This window comes from Sinocyclocheilus rhinocerous, unplaced genomic scaffold (assembly GCF_001515625.1).
Source record: "Sinocyclocheilus rhinocerous isolate Xijiao unplaced genomic scaffold, SAMN03320098_v1.1 scaffold656, whole genome shotgun sequence".
Classification (NCBI taxonomy): Eukaryota; Metazoa; Chordata; class Actinopteri; order Cypriniformes; family Cyprinidae; genus Sinocyclocheilus; species Sinocyclocheilus rhinocerous.
This window is the reverse complement of record NW_015648010.1, coordinates 828,481-851,989: the sequence shown is the minus strand read 5'-3', so window position 1 is coordinate 851,989 and position 23,509 is coordinate 828,481. Positions and strand designations below refer to the sequence as shown.

Sequence of the window (23,509 nt, the reverse complement as noted above, 5' to 3'; positions counted from 1 at the left end):
TGCGCAGTATTACTGGTATTACAATTTAAAATTTCTGTTTTAATATACTTTAAAATATAATGTTTTTCTGTGATGCAAAGCTGAATTTTGAACGTCATTACTCCAGTCTTCAGTGTCACATGATTCTTCAGAAATCATTCTAATATGCTTATTTATAATCAATTTTGGAAACAGTTGTGCTGTTTAATTGTTATTTAATTTTTTTTTATTCTTTGATGAATTTTTGTTTATATGTAAAATATATATCTAATCTGTTTTTAGTTTTTTTTTAAAAATGTAACATATTCATGTCGATATAAGGCTGCATGATCAAAAATTATACTGTTTCGCTATTGAACTGCAGCATGACATTATATTTTATATAAAAATGTCACTTTACTGCTGTCACATCCAGACACAAAAAACAAAGACTCTTCTGCTTTTAAGGTTGTTCACACTAGGGTTGTGCCAATAAACGAGAGAGTATCATGTATCAAAGATAGCAAGAAGATTATTATTAATACTACTATTATTATTATTATTATTATTATTATTATCAAGCTAGTAATACTATCTAATTCATATTATTATGCATCTTTTGGCTTCTCAATACATTAATTGCTGGACTGGAGTGGTGTGGATTACTTTGTGGATTATTGTGATGTTTTTATCAGCTGTTTCTCATTCTGACGGCACCCATTCACTGCAGAGCATCCATTGGTGAGCAAGTGATTAAATGCTTTTTTTTCCCAAATATGTTCTCTTAAAAAAATGAACTCCGTTACATCTCAGATGTCATGAGGTAGATTAAATTTTCATTATTTGGTAAATGTTTTCTTTAAGCTTATTACTCTTTGAAATGTTATGAAGTCAAACTGAAGTGCAGGTACACTGCAGTACCTTTTTCAATTAAGACTTTCATATTCCCAAATAAGAATTTGAGAAGCCTTGCACTTTTCAAATGTACAAAAAAAATAAAATAAATGTCAATGCCACGAAAACCACCCACACAAAACTATAATATCAACATAATACTCAATATAGCTGGTTTAAGTGCACAGTGGTGGCATGGTTCTCTCCATGTGTTCCTACCTGAGGTTAAACCTGAAATGGTTACATTACCAACCATAACCACTAAACTACCACCACCCATTTTTCTGTTTGCTCTTCGTTTGCCACACAGACTAGCATTGTTTCAGAGGTCGGGTCGGACCGTGGCCTCACGGTTTTGCAGCATGTGGTGCTCATTAGACGCACCTTGAATGCGGTTCTGTGTTTTTTACATGGAAAGCGTGCAGAACAGAAGTGGAAGACTTGAGCCATCCAGAAAGGTGATAGGGGTTAGACGTAATTGCACGATTTGGGATTAATGTCAAAGCTTTAGTTGAATTTAGTTAGGTGCGTACTGAGTAGGAATGGTCATTAATGTTCAAACATTCAGGGAACATTTGTCTGCTGCATTTGCATCTGACGTCAACACTTCATTAGTGGACTGGACTTCTTTGTATACACAATAAGAATGTTGAAGAAGCAGATCTGAAGTGAAATTTCAAATCCTAAATGAGAATAATTTGTTATTAAGGGATGCTGTTAAAATGTTAGAGCAATGTCACAATGTAGTTTAAACGTGACTCATCAGAAAGTTTTGTTTTTCAGACTTATTGTACATAATGTGTTTTTGCACTGGTGCCACACTTATTTATTTTGAATTCGAGGTTGAACGATTGATCGGTTTACCGATTAATCGGCGCAATAAACGAATGCTAAGAGTAAGAATAAGAGTCCGTTTGTAACATTAAGGTTAACAACAGCTGTTGAAGGATTGTTCATTGTAGATGGTTATTTTCAACATTTAATAATGCATTTTTTAATTTTTAAAGTTGTATCTGTTATCATTAGCTAATGCATTATAATTACCATGAATGATCAATGTACAATGTGCAATGTACAATGTACAACATATTAATATAATAATATTTAAAAGTATAGTAAATAGTCTTATCTTTTAGTTTGCTTCATAAAATAATCAATTGACATGAAGTACCTTTCATTTATAATGAATTCAATTTAGAAAAGTAATTTCATGTCACTGCTGACACCATTACAAACCCCATGTTCCTTCTATTAGTGATTTCAAAGTTCTTTGTCAGTGAGCTGTTGTGAATTGAAAATGTTTGATGTTTTTCGCCCTTTGGTTTTGGGAGTTTTAGACCGTTCCCACCATGTGGCTTATTACTCAACGCCAAAAAGATAAAGCGTACGTGTTTGCTTGTTAATGTCAAATATGTTAATTGAATCTCACTTAGAATCAAGTGTTTCAGAGAAGGGTCTCTTAGGCTGAGCATGCTGGGACACGCAACAGCTTTGCTCTGACTGCTGAATGATGGCTGTGTCTGGACGCAGAGCCAGGGTTAAATTGGGTAAGCGGAGGAGCTGTGAACTCAAGCCTATCAAGATTATTGGATTCTATTTCAAACAGCTCATAGCTATTTTATGCCATCTCTCATATGGATTGAAACAAACTATACTGTTTAACTGCACATAAATGAATTTAAATACATGTTAAAATTATGTGGTATTGAGAATATAGTCGTTTAATTACTCTTTCTCTCTCTTCCATTCTTGCAGCTTATTGCTTACTAGGTTATGTGCACTTTAGAGGAGTTGTGTCTTAGACGATTGTTTTTTAGGGTTGTTCATATGCTCATTGCACAGTCAGAAAGTGTGCCGTTCTGTCCTGGAGCAGCAGCATCAACATGATTTTTGAAGTTGTGTTTATTGATACTTTACTGATGGCAAGTTTGCAAATTATAGTTTTTAAGTTAACTCGTGAAAACAATCCTTTTTTCATGGCTCATTACAACTTGTTCCTTCACATCAAGTTTCCACAGACATTTAGAATGATTCAGTTGCACAACATGAACTTCATATTGGCATAGTTTGACATTTGAGTGAGACTGCCTGGAAAAAGTATATACTGTATATATAGGTCAGAGACAAGACGTCTATTCTGATATGTCTGCATCAAATTAAATGTACAAAAGTGATTTTATATTCATAGAAATCATAGCAAATGCAAGTAAAGTGTCTACAGTACTTTTATATTTCAAATAACTTTTGTGAAAATAAAATGTCAGAATATAAGTGAAATAATGTTCCATTGCTATTCACCGTATCAGATTTACGTCAATATGAAACATCATACTAATTCTGACCTGTACTTATTAAAACATATAAAAGAGTATGTGATTGTATTAAATTGTATTATATTTTAGCTGATTAAAAACTTCTTGCTGACAAATGGGTAACATGTAGTGGTTTGACGGATAGTGGCAAAGATAAAGATTTAAAATTATGTGTAATTGATGTGTTAGGAGTTAGGACTGCATTGTAATTAAATGTGTTTTTAAATGTCATCTAATGATTCATACATCCAAAATTGCTGCAGTTTCCAGCAATTAATATGAATCACTGCAGTTTGGGTTTCTTCTGTAAATGATGGTAAAAACATACGGTAGTCATTATTTATTTATTTGTTTATTTTTTGCTTAAAAAAAAAAAAGTACAATTAAACAGCACACAAACAAAACAAAACAAAAAACTAAACTAAATGTAAAGCTTTATTAAAATTTAGTTTTGATACTTGAAAAGCCTTTTTCGTCTCTTACTGATAAATACGATTGTTTGAAAAATTTATGTATTAAAATATTTATTAAATATTTGTATGTAAGTTAGATTTCTTTCTCATATACGTCAGGCACAGGCCATTTAGCATATAGTGAATGAGTATGTGTTGAGTATAATTTGAACCAGCAGGCCTGAAAAGAAAGATGTAATTGGTTTAGAATGGGCCTGTAGAAATAACTTTTTCTGTCATCATTTAATTCTGTCATCATGTAATCATCCTCAAGTTGTTCCAATTTGTTATGTTTGTTATGTATATATATATACCCCACCGCCACCATGGGCCACTCGATCCACAACGTTGACATCAGCAAACCGCTCAGCTTTTTCCCATATGCGTCTTAAGCAAGACGCAGTACGAGTGAAGTATCGAAAGGGAACTGCACATTTTAGAGTGACCTTTTATTGTGGCCAGCCTAAGGCACACCTGTGCAAATATCATGCTGTCTAATCAGCATTTTGATATGCCACACCTGTGAGGTGGATGGATTGTCTCGGCAAAGGAGAAGTGCTCACTAACACCGATTTAGACAGATTTGTGAACAATATTTGAGAGAAATAGGCCTTTTGTGTACATAGAAAAAGTCTTAGATCTTTGAGTTCAGCTCATGAAAAATGGGGGCAAAAACAAAAGTGTTGCGTTTATAATTTTGTTCAGTGTATATACCTTTATATTTCTCAATTTGAACTAGTTTTGATTCCCAGATTTTAAAAATGGTCCCAGAGCTTTGGCCAGCAAAGAATGTGATTAAATAGCAGTTAACATTGTTAAATCTGCTTATAAACTGGGAAGATGGAAAATTAATCTTGTTTGATCCCAAAAAAATGACCTTGGCCAGTGACTTTCAATGCACCTGCCCACCTCTGGACATGAGTGTGATCAAGAGAGAGATTCATGCTAGAACTGATGAAACTATATGAGAAACATCAGGGAATTATGGAAAGCAGAGTTAATAATCAGTAATCCAGCCTTCAGATACTATTAAAAGGGATTTACACACAGGATAGTTGCCAAGACCATACCATCCAATTGGGAGCACATATGTCAGAGAAAGTGGAAGAAACCATATACATATGCCTTCAGAACTGCCTTAATTCTTCATGGCATAGATTCCACAAAGTGCTGGATTTTGGTCCATATTGACACGATAGCATCACGCAGTTGCTGCAGATTTGTCAGCTGCACATCCATGATGTGAATCTTCCGTTCCTCCGCATCCCAAAGCTGCTCTGTTGGATTGAGATCTGGTGACTCTGGAGGCCATTTGAAGAAACCGGTTTGAGATGATTTGAGCTTTGTAACATGGCACATTATCCTGCCGGAGGTAGCTTTCACAAGATTGATAAGGGATGGGCGTGGTCAGCAACAATACAGCAATACAAGGTAGGCTGTGGCCTTTAAACGATGCTTAATTGGTACTAAGAGTCCCAAAGTGTGCCAAGAAAATATCCTAACACCATTACACCACCACCACAAGGCAGGATGGATCCATGCTTTCATGTCGTTTACATCAAATTCTGAACCTTCCATCTGAATATTGCTGCAAAAATCAAGACTTTTTTCCAATCTTCTATTGTTGACCCAGGCTCACTGGAAATACGTGCTTGTGGTGATGTTTCTGCAATACCTTACTGCACGTTTTGTGGCAGTTTTAAGTGAAATGTCTAGTGAGTGGTGCTAAAATGCATGTTCAGTATGTGACCTTTATAAAACTTGTGCCATCCAGAGAGAGGTGATGGGGGTTAGATGCAAATACATGATTTGCGATTGATGTTAAAGTTTTACTTTAATTTAGTTAGGTGAGTAAGAGTGGTTATTAATGTTCAAACATTCAGGGAACATCTATCCGCAGCATTTGTATCTGACGTCAACACTTCATTAGCAGTTCATTAGACTGGACTTCATACAATGAGAATGATGCAGAGACATGGACTAAAGTGAAATTTCAAATCCAAATTTGTTATTAAGGGATGTTGTTAAAATGTTAGAGCATCGTCACGATAATGTGGTTCATTTATTGTGCAGTTACTGGTTTTATTTTGCATTTTTACGTCTTCAAACGTGACTCATCAGAAAGTTCAGTTTTGTTTTTCAGACTTATTGTACATAATGTGAAGCTGTCTTTGCACTGGTTTCACACTTATTTATTTTGAATTAGAGGTTGAACGATTGATCAGTTTGCAAGTTAATCAGCACCTATACATGAATGCGAAGAGTAAAAATAAAAGCCCATTTGTAACATTAAGGTTATAACAGCTTTAGAAGTACTAGCCATTGTAGATTGTTAATTTCACTATTTAATAATACATTTTTTAATTTTCAAATAACAAACCCCCTACACCAAAGCCAACCCTAAACCTACCCGATAGTGTTAATGATTGCGAAAGTGATATCAAAATGCATCTGCTGATGCAGCCTTGCTATTTTAACTTTCTTTTACATGGGTTTGAGCTGTTTTGTCGAACTGTAGTTTCACGAAAGATTCATACTGGAGCACTTCATCTCACAAATGCAAATGTTAGAAAACCCAGTCCTATGAAGCTGTACATGTGACGCTAATGTCCTAAAGTATTAGTTTTCTAATCTCACAGCATGTTAAATTTGTTTTGAAGTCACAACATAATATTGTGCAAGGGATTTCGACGCCTAAATCGAAACTCTGTCCCTGTAAATCATACTTTGTGTGAAAAGGGTCAATAATGGTTAATAACTTTTATTTGATGTCACAAATATACCCCAGCGACTTAAGACTGCTTTTGTGCTCCAGGGACACATATTTCCAATGAAAGTAGAGGAAACAAACTCCAGTGCTAGTCATGTGGTGAACCCGATTTCATTTGTCATTTGCTGCTCATATTTTTATTGAACTGCTGCGTTTGATTGCACAATGCAAATATAAGATCAGGTTTCTATGATAGTTTCTGTGTGGTTTGTTACGTGACACTTTATTGAGTTTTATTTATTGTGTAAGTGTTGACTTAGATGAGTGCTTTTCTGCTCTGCTAATGGTGTTGAAGATGGTTGCTGATGGATCCTGACCGCACCCTTGTAAATAGTATTAGAATAATTTAATCAGAATTATAAAATGTTTGTTGGGCTGCAGAGCTTGTGCACAATCTTCAGGCCTGTGACATAGTTGATGTCCATTCGATGTATTGTTGTCCTGCATCACATGAGATAAACTTGTATTAAGGTAGCAGACGTGAATCAGAGAACACTGGCAAAAAAACAATAATAAAGTAACATTTTCTTAATTTTTCTTTTTGCACACACATTTTTAAAGTAACATTTAAGTATGGAATTAAGTAAAATCTACTTAACTAAGTTATGTAAAATTAGCAAAGGAAATAAGTAAATTTAACATGGCCAGTTAGATGAGTTTGATGAGTAATTTCTACTTCACTATTTTAAGTATGAATGGGTCATTTTGAGTTCAGATGTCACAAAACAGCAAGTTACTAAACCTGACAACAAAAGCAATCATAAAACAGTGTAAATACAACTCAAAAGCAGTGAGAAATGTAATTGTATTAATTATTCATGCCTCAGTGCATGATGGGAACAACAGGATCATAACTTTGATATTTACTCAAACAACCAATTCCAAGTAAAATATACTTATAAGTTCGAACTTTAATTTCTACAAGCTTAAATTGAGTACTAATTTACAATTTACCCTTTCTTTTAAATTCTTGCCTGAGCTAAATTATTTACTTCATCACAAAATCATTTTTTATCAGTGAAGGTCATAACTATTTTTAAAGCATGTTTGATTGTTTAATGTGATGTAAGTATTTTATTAATACATTTAATTGTTCGGCATTCATTAGCCATAATGTGTTATCATACATTCACTGTAAAAAAAGAAATAAAATATGTGATCTACTTAAAAAAAAAAAAAAAGAAATATGGTAACAATATTACACATAATATTTTTGAGTAGTTTTTAAGGCTTGATTTATTTCATGGAATCTTCCTGAATAGATCATGTGAAATCTCCTAAATTATTGAATCTATGACACAATGGTTTTAATATTATTAGTGCAATGTGCTCAATTATTTTTTAGTTGATTTGCAAATGTCTATGATTTTGAGTAAGGCCTGTTTGGATTTGACTTTGAATTATCTTGTACAATTAAAAGACTGTAGACCCCTAGACAGCTCAAAAAGGAAAAGAAAATAATAATAAATAAACGTGTAACTGCACTGGTGTTAGCAGATCTACTGCTCATTGAGCAAAGCATCATGTCTCATTGGGTTAGTGCATGCAGCTAACCACAACCTAACCGTAAGCACTACTCCTTTGCACAATGGTAACGACAGAAAATTTCAACACAACAGAAACTCTTTCAAATGTCAAACATAACTGAACATTAAATATTAACAGAGGCTTCCTTCCACCGAAGAAAAAACAACAAACATAAAATATCACCTAATGTCAAAATTTACTCTCCATATCCAGCCATGTGCAAAGCATGCTGGGAAATAACAATCACCGCCAAAATAAAACTGCGCAATTGAACTAATTCTCTTAAAATCTATAGTATATAATAAATAGGTAATAAATGTTTCTCCTTAATTACATCAGCTTAGTTGTGGGTTTTGGTTATTTTGCTGTTGAAGGCTGTAAGGACCTTTGAAATAACAGAAATCATTTGGCGAAGTGATATGGACATGTAATGCGGTCAAGAGCTGCCTGGAACTACATTCGCCGTGCGTTTCCCTGAAAATAATTGCGCAACTTAGAACGTTCGTCAGCCAATCAGATTCAAGCATTCAACAGCCCCGTAGTATAATATAATATAATATAATATAATATAATATAATATAATATAATATTAGGCAATATAATGTAATAGAATAGAATAGAATAGAATAGAAAATGAATAGAATATTAGGCAATATAATATAATTTAATAATTATTTGGACAGTACTCATTTTATCAGAAATTCTCAATTGTGACCCTGGAGCACAAAACCAGTCATAAGGGTCAATTGCCTTTAAAGTTGTCCAAATGAAGTTCAATGCATATTACTAATCAAAAATTAAGTTTTGATATATTTACGGTAGAAAATTTACAAAATATCTTCATGGAACATGATCTTTACTTAATATCCTAATGATTTTTGGCATAAAGGAAATATCTATAATTTTGACCCATACAATGTATTTTTGGCTATTGCTACAAATATACCCCAGCGACTTAAGACTAGTTTTGTGCTCCAGGGTCACAATTCTTCTGACGCTAATTCTTCATTCAGTTAAATTTCAACTCTAACTGTAAAGTTAGACGATTATTAAATGATTATTCATGATATCTTATGCTCTGTGATAACGGTATTGTGCTCGTGAAATTCTTGGGAACTGTTGTTTTTATTACATTATAAAAAATAAATCATGCCATTGGTTAAGCGGTCAGGTGGTTTTATTGTCATTTAAAAAAATAAAATAAAATGAATGAATGATTGATATTCCATATCCCTGAAACACTGCAGTGCAAAAACATAAACATGTATGTCTTACAAATCATAACATTCAGCCAACAACCAAACAATAAATTAAAGGCTAGGCAGTGTTCTTAAATGATAATGATCTTTAACTACGTAGATATAATAAATGATTTATTTGAGGTGGCATATGTTCAATTTTATGGACTGTGATAATGGTTCTTTCTTGTTTACTTTATGATTTCAGGGGAGTTTACAAACCCCAATGAGTCAGTTTTGCACTGAAATGCTGAACTCACTGCACAAGTGACAACATCAGCAATACATTGACTGAGTCATTATGCATTTAACCTGTTTAATACATCCTTGTCAGTTTGATTTAATGACATGATTTCACACAGAAAACAAGTCAATCGGTTGCATTTTTTGGGTTATTGGAGAGCATTGCGCATTGTTGCGTGCTAATTCAGTGACCTTTTTATTTTTGCCTTTTGAACTTTTAGTCTAAGAAAGGAAACAGGAAAGCAGTCTATGGTGTGTGGGTGAGCATGCATGTGTGCATGTACTGTATCGCTCGGTCTGTGAGTGACATCGATTTAATCCAGAATCAGAACCAGATTAACTGTGTTACATTCATCGTTTCTTTACGCTCTCTTCACTCCCACTCCGACACTGACACACAAACACACTCTTTAGGGTGGAAGTATCATATAAAAAGTGAGGAAGTGAAACATACACAACCGACAAGAGAAACACTTGCGAGGACTGTTTTTAGTTGTCCTTCCTGTGTGTCTTCTTTGGTTTTTCACCTTGTTGTGGTCTTACATATTGTCTTGTACAAACTTGGGGTGGGAGGAGAGAGATGGTGAGCGTGATGTGATGTTGTGTTGTGTTTCCTCAGGAGAGCAGTATGGACAGTTCAGAAATCAGAGGGCAAAGGCATGAGTGAAGATGACCTTAAAAGCAGCCAAAAGTGAGTATGCAAACACACACATACATAGTACAGGGGTATTTGGGCAGGGCCGTTGAGATGCTTCACTTCATCTGGAACACTTTAAACAGCACTTTTTTTGTGTGTAATCGCATATTAATTGATAGACTATGCAGAAAATATGTGATATGTTTAAATCATTTTGTCAAAAAGAGATATTGTCAAATAAATAAAAATTGTACTACAGTAAAACAGCATTTAGGAGCACAGTTGAAGTACAGTATGTGCCACAACATTCTGTGTAAACGTAGGCATGAGAAAACCAATGATCAATTATGACAACATTTAGGAACATAGTGCAAGTCATGTCTGTTGTTATTTTTATGGAACCTATTGTATATTACTATACACTAATAATAATAATAATAATTCTTCTTCTACTTCTTCTTCTTCTTCTTATCAAAATTCGATCAATAAAGACATTTACTAGTTTAGTAGTAATACCATTGTACTGTAAAATAAAAATTATTTTAGTTTTAGAACAGTACAATTACAATACTATTATTTAATAATGCTTATATTTATTTCATAATCAAGATGATGCCAACACTGAATCATGAACTGCAAACCGCCACGCTTCACTCTGTAACACACATACTTATTATTATTATTATTATTATTATTATTATTACATTAATGGTTTAATTATGTAATGTAATATTGTTATATTACTTTATAAAAATGAAATCAATGAAGAAATGTACTACTTTAGTATAAATAAAAATGCACTTTGGTCAAACTTTTGAAGCACAGTTGAAGTCCAGTTTTAGATACTTTAACATTAATGTGACGCAATATATTATGTATGAGAAAACAGCTTAAAAACTGAATTTACCTGTTGTTTTTATGGAACCTATTCTATATGACTATACAACAACAACAATAATATTAATAATAATTTCATTTTACAATAGTAAAATTAGTACTGCTATTTAGTCTTAATTTCTTTGCTATGCAAATAACAATAACAACAACAACAACAATAATAATACTAATAATACTAATACTACTAATAATAATAATGATTGTTGTTATTATTATTATATTAAATTGTAAAAATTAAATCATTAAGGAAATTTATTACTTTAGTACTATACTGTAAAATAAAAATGCAGGATTTAATAAAATATTTATTTTACAACACTTATATTTAGCAATATTTATGTTTATTTATTTGCTTTCTTTTTGGCGGGAACAACGCAGGGAGACCTTAAGCTCCACATTTGTTGACAAGAGATTTATGAACTATTTTCATTACTAGATGGCCATGCACATCATGCTGCATTTTCAAATACATTATAAAAGGCCCAAACTCACTGCAGGAGATGGAGTGATTGTGGAACAGCCTTTACTGTGAATTAATATGGGTTTTACTAATACACAATAACAATACAAGTTTAATACAGCTTCAAATTATGTTTTCTCCCTGTACATTAGAATGTGTCCTGTTGTTTTGTTTTGTTTTATTATTATTATTATTATTATTATTATTATTATTATTATTATTTATTTTTATAATTTATTATTATTATTATTATTATTATTAATTTTTTTTTTAGGGATAAAAAAAATAATGTATATAATACATTTTTACCCTGAATTACATGAGACATGCACTCACTAAAATGTCATTCAGTGTAACAATAGTTCATACACCAAATAAATCTTGTCATGCATATTTAGAACAAGAAACATTAAATTACATTAAAAGACTCTATTTAAGGATCACAGCACAGCCCCCAAATACTAATTAATTGTCATTTTAAATCTTTACTTGTCTTTGCCATTATCCTTCACACTACATTTTACTTATTTGTCAGCAAAACCTTTTTAATAATTTAAAATATAATAAAATGTATTATGTATGTAAAATGTATTATATTATTACATTTTCCTTTAGATATTTTAATAAGTACATGTCAGAAAAAGAATGTCATTTCGTTTTTGCATAAACATATCTGTTACACTGAATGATGACGGAACATTATTTAACCCATATTTTGACATTTTATTTTCACAAAGGTTATTGAAATATTAAAGTAGATGCTTTACTTGCATTGTATATGCTTTCTATGTATATGTATATTATGTATATTAAGTTGTAAAATATATATATTTTGCTGTCAAATGTAGTGTGTTAACGCATGCAATATATATTTTTTCAGTTTAACGTGTTAAAGATATTTATCACAGTTAACACAGTGGTGGAGCTAGGGTTAGCCACCCCACTCACAACTGCTGCTTCTTGACAAGAATTGCATTTATCAAGACGCGGAACATCTTTGCAACCACATCGAACGGGAGACTTTTCAGACGCGCACTCTAACTTCACCTCAGCACCAGACGCTAGTCAAACAAATGCAGGAAAGGTACAGGTGATGAGTAAGCTTCAGTAGAACATCAGTAAACTGTGGTCAGATGAGATGTTGTCAGGCCATATGTCAGTAAAAATTAATTGTCCTGTCCTGACAGCCGTTATTCTGTGCTCGTAGCACATGCTCTTCAATTGAGCGCACACTATTAAAAAACAAATGAAACTACAAGCATGCAATGTCGTAGTTATGTCATCTGTTAAGTCATGAAGTTACCCAAAAGGTGATTAAAGCTGCCTTAAAACTGTGCATGCATGTAAGTATTTATTATAAACGAGTCACATTTTAAGAACATGTCTCTGAAATGCAGGGCTTTTCAAAACTGTCCTGGAGCAGCCCATCACTGCCTTGCTCATCTAACACACCCGAATCAACTCGTCAGCTCCTTAGTAGAGACTTTAAGACTTGAAGCATGCCAGTAAAGGTAAAGAGTTGTGAGAAAATACATGTCAGATCCACGTCACGTTCAGCAGCGGCATCTCTTAAAGTAATAGCAGCCAAATAACCTAATAACCAGCTGCTGTGACATCTGTTAATCAAAGAACAAAAGAAACAAAGAGGAAATCAATAACTTTTGTAGCTTTCAGAGTTCATCTATATTTAATTTAGAATTTAGTGTTTGATAAATTTATTTAATTTCTGTATATTTCCTACTTGCTGAAGGGTACAGGTAAAATATGACATTTATTATAATGGGTTTATGTGCATATTGATTTAAGTTCACTTAAATTAGAAGTTGTTATTTTTTAAAGTCTAATAAATGTTAAAATTGATAGCTCGGAATTATACCGTAATGTCGAATGGCTATAGTCAATGGTTAAATATTAGGAAACAGAAAAACAATTAATAGACTGGCCTTCAGTCATAAAAAAGAACAAATATTTAAAATATACTGTATGTTGTTTCTACATTAATTTGAAGACTGAATGTGAAATTATTGCAATATAAATGTACAGTATATTTAAAAACTTTAATGTTAGGTTAGATTAATCGTGATTAATTTTATTTTTTTTTAAACCTCAGAAGTTTCTATTTAGAATTGTGCTTTCGGGGCATTGAGCTCTGCAGCCAATCACAGACACAGCTGTTGATTTCTTGAACTTTCTGATCTTCCTTCGCGTTTAAATTCAAGTCAAATTCATTCACCGCTCAAAAATCCAGATTTTTTTCTTGACTCATGATTCATGAATCCTCTCAACATCAAACAGTGTGTAGACACGATGTCGAGAGCTTTATTGATTATATTATAATAAAACATGTAATCGAGAGCGAGATTGAGATTGAGAAATGTGGAGTTCATTTTCAAAATTGCAGTGATTGATATAGGGATAACCATAGCAATGGATTGGAGAAACTGGAAGAATTTCTGAATTTATGTAAATGGTAAAAATTAGGGAGAGTCAAATTATAAATAATTTATTGCTATTGTGTTAATATGTAATCATTTGAGCAATAGAAAATAACTAATCTGATTATGAGTATTTTAAAGTGTAATATAATCTAATTACAAGTACTTAATTTTTGGAATCTGATTACATAATTAGGATTACATGTAATCAGTTACAACACAGCACTGCTCACATATTACATTTGCATTTTACTAGAGCATCCTCACTAATTTCAGAAGCTCCTTTGGTTAGGACAAGGTTAACACTGCTTCTGCGGTGTTACTGTTAACCCCCGCATTGCGGAAGCAAACTTCTGCAGTCAAGTCACCTTTATTTATATAGCACTTTTAACAATACAGATTGTGTCAAAGCAACTTTACAGTATTGAATAGGAAAATAGTGTCAATAATGCAAAATGACAAAAGTAAACACAATTTTCAGTTAAAGGCAGTTCATCATTGAATTCATTGATGTCATCATCCAGCTCAGTTCAGTTTAAATAGTATCTGTGCAATCAAGTCAACGATATCGCTGGACATTAAGTGTCCCCAACTGAGTAAGCCAGAGGTGACAGCGGCAAGGAACCAAAACTCCATCGGTGACAGAATGGAGAAAAAAACCTTGGGAGAAACCAGGCTCAGTCAGGGGCCAGTTCTCCTCTGGCCAGACGAACAAGCAGTTTAGGTCCAGGCTGCAGCAAAGTCACATTGTGCAGAGGACTCAACTGGTTCCTGTGGTCTTGTGTGAAACAGTGTGAAACTATGTGATGTTAGAACATTACATCTAGATGCTAGGCAACAGTCACCCAATTGCCTGCATCATATTGACATGCTTTGGACAGTCACGGAAACATAGAGCATTGCATAAACATCGTTTCATCGTTTGAGTGGAAGAAATGTCAAATGGTGACAGATTCATCCTTACCGTCTGAAAGGCCATTCTGGAAAACTTGATAGTGCAAATATATAACATCAGGATGCACAACTCTAGAGCTGTTATGTATGTACAGTATATATTCCAATCAATGACACTGCAAATATGCAAATAAGAACATTAACCTGAGATGAGTGTGAAACGTCAGATTACGAATACCCAGGATTAATTGTTAACCCCGGGTAAATTATGAGCAGTGTGAAACGTGAAGATAACCCAGGATTCCCTTTACCTGGTTGGCAGCCCACTGCCAGTTTTATCAATCTTACAATATATGTATTTTAATTAATAAAAGCTGTCTCTCTCTATTTCTTGTTCTCTTTTAGCATGGTTTTTAAGACTCCTCCCGGTTGTGCTCTTCTTCATCTGCTACTATTGCTCCCAGTTCTACTTTGAGAGGTTAGTGCCGTTACCTGCTCTGCATGGTATCGAACACATTATGTTTTCATTGTTTTTTTTTTTTTGTTCTTCTCAGGCTGAGACATGCAAAAGCTTTCAAGGTGTACTTATGCTAACTACTGATTTGTTCTTTTCTTTAAGCTATGGAGGCAGCGGAAAGTCCCCTCAGCCCACTGTTTCTCTATGTCACAACTATCGCTTGCAGTGGAAGTGGGAGAGTCTAAAATTAAAGTATGTGAACTCATATTCACATGTATAACCTTTTTTGTTGAAACTGTAGCTTACCGAGCTTGAAAATTGGAAATTAAGATTCTGTCATCATTTACTCACTCTCATGTCGTTCCAAACCTGTATGACTTACACCAAATACACAAAATAATGTTCTTTTTAGCAACATCATATGACCCCTTTAATCTGAGTGGTTCAAAACTTGATGAATTATTTTTTAGAAATGCAATCTAAACAAACAAACAAAAAGATTGACTCCATTCAGTAAGGCTAAATGGTTATAAAAAAGTCAAACCTTGACTGTTCGCAGTCAAAATCCCTATGGATCGACCATAATAAATGAATTGGAAAATGCATTTATTTAAAATATGTTTTGAATAAAATCTGTATACCAGAAAGTTGAACGAACACACACAAAAATGAAGGGACGAGGCTTTAAAACATCCTGAGTGCAAATCATTAAAATATTTACACACACACACACACACACACGTCATATTATTTTTCTTTTCCACCTGAAGGCAGCAGTCTGCCACAAATACATGATACATTTCCATCCAAGTGTACATTTTTAGAGTAGAGAGGTTTGCGTATTTGCTTTTTTAAATGATGGTGAAATAGAATAATTTACACATAAATACGAGCTGCATAATCTAAATTAGTGCTGTCAAACGATTAATCACGATTAATCGCATCCCAAATAAAAGTTTTTGTTTACATAATATATGCGTGTGTACTGTGTATATATATTTTTTTCTGAAATATATACATGCATGTGTGTGTATTTATATATACATAATAAATATACACAGTACACACACATATATTATGTAAACAAAAACTTTTATTTGGGATGCAATTAACCGCGATTAATCGTTTGACAGCACTAATCTAAATGACCTAAAAACCAAACAAACAAAAGAAGTACATCATTTTATTGTTTCCACTTTTCTGTACTGTTAGTTACATTCTTATTGTTACGTTACGGTAAGTTACATTCCTACTGCATATATTATGTAAACAAAAACTTTTATTTGGGATGCAATTAATCGCGATTAATCGTTTGACAGCACTAATCTAAATGACCTAAAAAACAAACAAACAAAAGAAGTACATCATTTTATTGTTTCCACTTTTCTGTACTGTTAGTTACATTCTTATTGTTACGTTACGGTAAGTTACATTCCTACTGTTCTGCCCTGGTCAAAAGTGAAAACGAATGGCCAAAGTGTGACCATTGTTGAAAAGCTTTGGAGGGTTAAATAGCATTTGAATAGAATTATTACAAATTGACATGCCACCTCTTGCGGATTGGCATCTGTGTTTTCGGTATTGTAGTGTTCTCCATGTTATTGGTTTACACAGCTGGCCACTCCCCATCTGAGCATGTAGAGTCTCACCATTCTCCATCTGGAGTTTCACCTTTTGCATGTATTTGTTTATAGATTCGCCTGCTATCAGATTGGGCTGCTAATGCTGTAGATTACTGGAGACCTGTACAGTGTGCTGAACATTATCAATGTCCGTGATATTTAATGATTTTCTGATCGTCCCTGATTCACGTTGCTATCAGATCTAGGAAGACCAACCTTTTAGTATCAAAGCAAAAATCATAGTGTTTCAGTTCAGTGTTTAAACCAAGGAACATTTAATTGCAAAACTTCAGCTTGCTCAAAAGACAGATCTGTCCACATTTAATTCAGCCCTGGGAATGTGGGACCCACTTTACATTAAAGGAATCTTTCACCCAATAACATCTTTTGATTTAAAAAGCTGTGCATCTGTCAAAAATGACCCGCCAACAAAACTTTCTTATACATTTCTTGTTATGCTATTTTATTACCAAATATTGGATTACATTTTTTTAATCAACTTTTATTTCAAACAGCACAGGTTTTGTTTTTGTTTTTTGAACTGATTGATCATAGGCTTAATTAATCTGAGTGTATGCACCTCAGTTTTTGAGTCAAAATTGACAAATTAATTCACAATTTTGTTTTACTCAAAAACTGAGGTGCATGAGCTCAGATCAACTTAAAAGGTTTTAGCTGTTAACAGTTGGCCAACAGTCCTGGGCAATGTATTCAAAATGGTTTACTCTGTCACAGAACACAGGCACAGAACTGAGTGAAAATGGACAGCTTTTTTCCTAACAGCAGCTCTTAAAAGCCATCAGGATTTCTCTTGCAGCTGGTGTAGTCAGAGAATAACAGGGCACTTAATGAAAAAGGACACTCCTCTCGCTCTCGGGCGGTGGGAGCGTGTTAAAGCCTGGCAGCACTGTAAAACCAATACATCCACGTGTGATGATTCTGGCTGTGCTGTTTTGACAGACTAGCTTGGTTAACCCTAACATGTCAGTCTCAAGCTTTTGAGCATTACACAAAGACAACACAGCCAAACTAGTGCCCTGTGTAATATGTAATATACAGTCGTGACTCGTCACAGGACAATTCGGTCATTGTTTTCACATTGTTTTCATATATTTGTGTGTATGTGTGTGTGTCTCTTAAATATTGTGAAATATTATTACAATTTAAAAGAATGTTTTTCTATTTTAATATGCTTTAAAATATATTTTACTTCTGTGCATCATTACTCCTTTCTTCGGTGTTACATGATCCTTTGGAAATTATTCTAACATGCTGATTTATTATCAGTGCTGGGAACAGTAGTGCTGCTTAGTATCTATCTATCCATCCATCCATCCATCCATCCATCCATCCATCCATCCATCCATCCATCCATCCATCCATCCATCCATCCATCCATCCATCCATCCATCCATCCATCCATCCATCCATCCATCCATCCATCCATCCATCCATCTATCTATCTATCTATCTATCTATCTATCTATCCATCCATCCATCCATCCATCCATCCATCCATCCATCCATCCATCCATCCATCCATCCATCCATCCATCCATCCATCCATCCATCCATCCATCCATATCTATCTATCATCTATCTATCTATGTATCTATCTATCTATCTATCATCTATCTATCTATCTATCTATCGGAACCTGTGATACTTTTTGTCAGAATGTTTGGATGAATAAAAGAACAGCACTTATTTAAAATAGAAGTCTTTAATATCACTTTTTATTAACTTACCACAATAAAAGTATTAGTTTCTTTCAAAGAAAGAAAGAAAGAAAAAATGTTAATACTGTTATTAAAAAATAAAAAATACTGATCCCAGAGTTTTTAACAATAGTGTATATTATTAGAAAAGATTTACATTTCATAATTAAAAAACATACATATAATGCCTTTTTTACATTTATAAAACATACATGTATAAAATTGTATTACCATTAATAGAATATCATTCTATAAAATGTAAACTGCTGACACACAAAAGACAATTTCCATGAATACATACAAAAATAGGGCCATTTATTTTCATTTATTTTTTAAATAAATGGTCAGTAATATATGTATATAATGTGTATAATGAATTATTATCATATTATTATATGATGATAATATTAAGAACAATGTTAATACACACACACACACACACACACACAGACATTAAATATTTAACATCTGTTTGGATGCTGTGTTAATTATTAGGACAGTGCTGCACATAATCATTTTTTTCCAAAATTTATCAGAAAATAAATGTCATTTTCACACAATGAATATTTTCTATTTTTATAATGAATTTAAGATCAAAAGTCTGTCATTAAGTCAATTTAATCTATACACAAAGAAGTAAATGTCTAGTAGTTTGTATTTGAGTCTGTCTTTTGTTTCACCGACACAGCATGAGCCGAAAGACTGAGCTCTTTCTAAAGCTGGAGGATTTCTTCTGGCGGGAACATCTGTCAGCTGAAGCTCTGCCCTATGGTATTAAAGGCAGCGGTATGTACAGCTTCTGTTGCTCTGCTCTCTTATAATCTTTCCTTTAATACAATAGTTAAATCTATCGCAAAGTCATTGAGCTAATGCTTATGTTAAATCTGACTTGAGTACATGATCGTATAAATCTTGTTGCTGAAACCTCACATGCCCCCGAAACCTTTCAGTCAACATATAAAGAAGTTAGTCTGTTTGCTCTGTAGTCAGCATGCTTTTACTGCATGCTGCTCATCGTTCTGCATGCAATCCAATCATATTGATGCATTCATAATGGTGCACTTTGTTCAAATACTTTCTTCTTCGTCTCTGCAGAGCTCCTGCTTCTGAAGGTCTTGGCAATGACTTCCAGCTACACGATGCCAGCAAACATTGAGAGGTGAAGTAGGGCCGAGCTGCTTTCACAAGTATCTAAACTCTGAACTCAAGCTCCCATAAGCTTGTAGAAACCCATTCCTAAGAAATGGTCTTTTGCTTCAGTTGCTTATGACTTGTTGCGGTGTGGCGTGACTTACTGCACACATTACATATGAATTACGGTAATGCTCTTGCTCATGTTCAAAATTATCTTGCTTAATATAATAACCATTGAAAGGACAGAATGAAAGAAGAAGTAAATCCCAGCAGCCCCAAGTGTGTTACTCACAATCCTTTTGCCAATTAATTTTAATTTGTACTTTTTCATTTGATCAGATGTTTGTTTAATGTTTATTGCTAAAGAAATACAAATTTGCTAAAAATTCACTCACCTTCAGGTCATCCAAGATTAGAATGAGTTTGTTTCTTCATCAGATTTGGAGAAATGTAGCACTGCATCAGTGTCTCAGCAATGAATGCTCTGCAGTGAATGGGTGCCGTCAGAATGAGAGTCCAAACAGCTGATACAAACATCACAATAATCCACACCACTCCAGTCCATCAATTAACATCTGGAGAAGACAAAAGCTGAAACAAATCCATCATTAAGACATTTTAATCAGTTGCTTCCAGCCAAAATACAAGTCCATAATCCATAATACCATTTCCTCCAGTGAAAAAGTGCATCTCCTGTTGTCTCTCACATCAAAATCCAGCCACATATTTGTTTAGAGCTGTTTTGTCTTGTAAATAGTACTTGATCTGTGCAGATTTCTCTCCTGATTCAGACAAGGCAACTTTTTCACTGGAGGAAACGTTATTATGGATTATGATGGACTCATATTTTAGCAGGGAGCAACGGTTTGAAGTTAAAACAATCTTAACAATGGATTTAACAAACACGCAACTGTTGTCTTCTCAAGACATTAACTGATGGACTGGAGTGCTGCGGATTACTTGTGGATTATTGTGATGTTTTTATCAGCTCTCATTCTGACGGCACCCATTCAGGATCCACTGGTGAACAAGTGATAGAATGCTTCTCCAAATCTGATGACGAAACAAACTCATCCACATCTTGGATGGCCTGAGGGTGAGCAAATTGTCAGCAAATTATATTTGGGTGAATTTTTGGGGTAGGGGCGTGTTTGTTTTGGTGATTTCAAATATCAACATTGGCTACCAGAAATCACTTACTCTGCCTTTAAGCTGTGTTTAGACATTGTAAATATTTATAATTTAATATAAAATGCATGGGAAATAAAATGGCTTATATAATATTTAGGTTGACAAGCAACATTTTCTGAACTAAAGCACCTCTTTCACTACAAAACAAATTTTTTGTGGCCTTTGTTGTGTACCGCACTCATGGAAAGTGCTCTGTGTGTCAGCAGTTTAGATTGCAGGACGTGTGCAGTCATTGGAAACGGCTTTTCCATAAAAAACAGTTCACTGGGGGAGATCATTAACAAATACGACGTGGTGATCAGGTAAATAAAACCTCCACCTCTGTTTGACCTTTCAGTGTTTCTGTTACACTGTCTTTAATTAGCATTTAAGACTCCTCAATATATATATTTTTTAAAAGACTCTTTTCTAATGTAGGTCCTCAGAAAGTTTTAGTTAGAGCTTTATGAGCCTTTTAGTTAATTTCTCCTCTCCGTCTCTTGTTTTCCATTGTCCACTGAATATTTTTTCTTTCTGTGTACAGCGTGAAAGCCTTTCCATTAGTCTGGCTTGTATTTTGCATTCTTGTTTTATTGTAAGTCTGTTGAGTGGCATATAACAGCCTCACTTAACATTACCTCCTGCAATTAGAGCTCTGCTTGGCTACTGTTTCTCAAGCCGCTTTATAGCCTTGGAATGAACAAATGCCATTTTCTTTTTTCTAAGCCTCTAACAAATGGCAGAATTTGGCTGAGTGTGTTTTTCCATGGTCTCTCGTCCTCGCTGTGTTCTCAGAAGCTAATCGCGGCGGGGGAGGAGAGACGAGCCGCTTGACATTTGGTGTTGAGTTACAAATCCTGATGCTTCGAAATCGCCATTAGGCAGAGATTTGAGCAGAACACTAGCTCCTCTCCAGTCTCATTTGTGAGAAAAAGGGCGGTTTTTCCTGTACAGATTCACTCCCATGAAAAATAAGTTATAATGTGGGGGTTAGTTGATAAGGATGTGCTTTTAGTGTCTCACGCCAAGTCCATGACGTCCATAAAACTGTGGAGAGCAGGGATAATTGTAATACTTTTGGTTATGCTCATTAAAAAAAAAGGCTAAAAAGTTTAAATTTTGCCCATCACATATATGACATATTTTATATTTTAAATACATATTTGAAATGCATGTATCATGCTCATCCCTGCTTGTTGGTACATTCAGCAGTGTTGAGTTACAAATCCTGATGCTTCGAAATCGCCATTAGGCAGAGATTTGAGCAGAACACTAGCTCCTCTCCAGTCTCATTTGTGAGAAAAAGGGCGGTTTTTCCTGTACAGATTCACTCCCATGAAAAATAAGTTATAATGTGGGGGTTAGTTGATAAGGATGTGCTTTTAGTGTCTCACGCCAAGTCCATGACGTCCATAAAACTGTGGAGAGCAGGGATAATTGTAATACTTTTGGTTATGCTCATTAAAAAAAAAGGCTAAAAAGTTTACATTTTGCCCATTACACATATATGACATATTTTATATTTTAAATACATATTTGAAATGCATGTATCATGCTCATCCCTGCTTGTTGGTACATTCAGCAGTAACTTTAACCATATTTCAAAGACAATGCAAGTAATTATGAAATTACATATAAAGACATACTGAAGTCCTACTTAAGTGGGTCATAAAATGCACTTAAGTTCCACTAAATACATTACATTTAAACTTAATACATTTTCATTTAATTTTAAATAACATGCAGTTAAGTGACTTTAAACATTACATTCAGTGCACACTTCAGTATATTCTTTTTAAGTATAATATTTCCGTAATAGTAACTCATTAAAAGTATGCTAACGTTTTAAAGGGTGGCTCTTCACAGTTTTGAACATCCTTGATCTTTTTATCAGAGAGGACTCTCCACTCCCAATGGCGGATGTCTTGGCAGTAAATCTCCCATTGTGTTGCCATTGTTTGTTTTTAAGTAGCCTTGATAGTGTTTCATCACAGGCTTGGCTCTGCCCCAGGAATGTGTGCTAGTGAAATCTACACAAATGATACACACCTGTGGCCTGTAGCACGGAGCAAGATGAACAAATTCAGAGTTGCAGAGTACGTTTTGAGTTGACAAAACCCGCTAAAGCCAGCCTGGTTAAGATCAGGTTCACCGGGCTCACAAAGCTCGATATAAATGTTCTCTGTCAGCTCAGAGTTTGAACCAGAGTTTGTGATTAACTCTGTAGCGCGTGCACCTGAAAGCGTGAGCTTGTGCAGCAAACAACCAATCACAGGGAACGTGTGGAGAGCGTCAGCAAAGCGTCATTTGGATTCACTTCTCGCGAGAGTCAGCGCAATTCACTTTCCTGCTGAAGATTAAGAGATGTCATTGTTAAAAATGTAATAAATGTAAATGCATTTACAAGGCAGGAATTAACACTTCTGCTGCAGCAAAGTTTGGCAGCAGAAAGAAAATATATGACTATGCAAAGGAATCAACTGAATTTAATTATTTATATATAGTTTCACACACAGCTCAAAAGAAAAACATATGTTTAGTCATTTTAAAAGTTGGATATATTAAAGCTTTATCTATCTATCTATCTATCTATCTATCTATCTATCTATCTGTCTGTCTGTCTGTCTGTCTATCTATCTATCTATCTATCTGTCTGTCTGTCTGTCTGTCTATCTATCTATCTATCTATCT

The 23,509-nt window shown here is 34.1% G+C and overlaps 1 protein-coding gene across 6 annotated transcripts in view; it reads left to right on the top strand.

Moving 5' to 3' along the window:
• LOC107709562 (CMP-N-acetylneuraminate-beta-galactosamide-alpha-2,3-sialyltransferase 4-like) overlaps nt 1–23,509 on the top strand; it is a 61,950-nt gene that overhangs the window by 26,663 nt on the left and 11,778 nt on the right. For 3 of the 6 annotated variants that reach the window (XM_016514063.1, XM_016514066.1, XM_016514064.1), the window contains exons 2-7: nt 10,014–10,085; nt 15,123–15,195; nt 15,337–15,426; nt 19,203–19,300; nt 19,610–19,673; nt 21,043–21,141. In XM_016514063.1, coding sequence (XP_016369549.1) covers nt 10,064–10,085; nt 15,123–15,195; nt 15,337–15,426; nt 19,203–19,300; nt 19,610–19,673; nt 21,043–21,141 — 446 coding nt within the window. In that variant the 5' untranslated portion in view covers nt 10,014–10,063. The remainder of the gene's footprint in view (nt 1–10,013; nt 10,086–15,122; nt 15,196–15,336; nt 15,427–19,202; nt 19,301–19,609; nt 19,674–21,042; nt 21,142–23,509) is intronic. The other 3 variants (XM_016514065.1, XM_016514067.1, XM_016514068.1) reach the window with 3 other exon arrangements.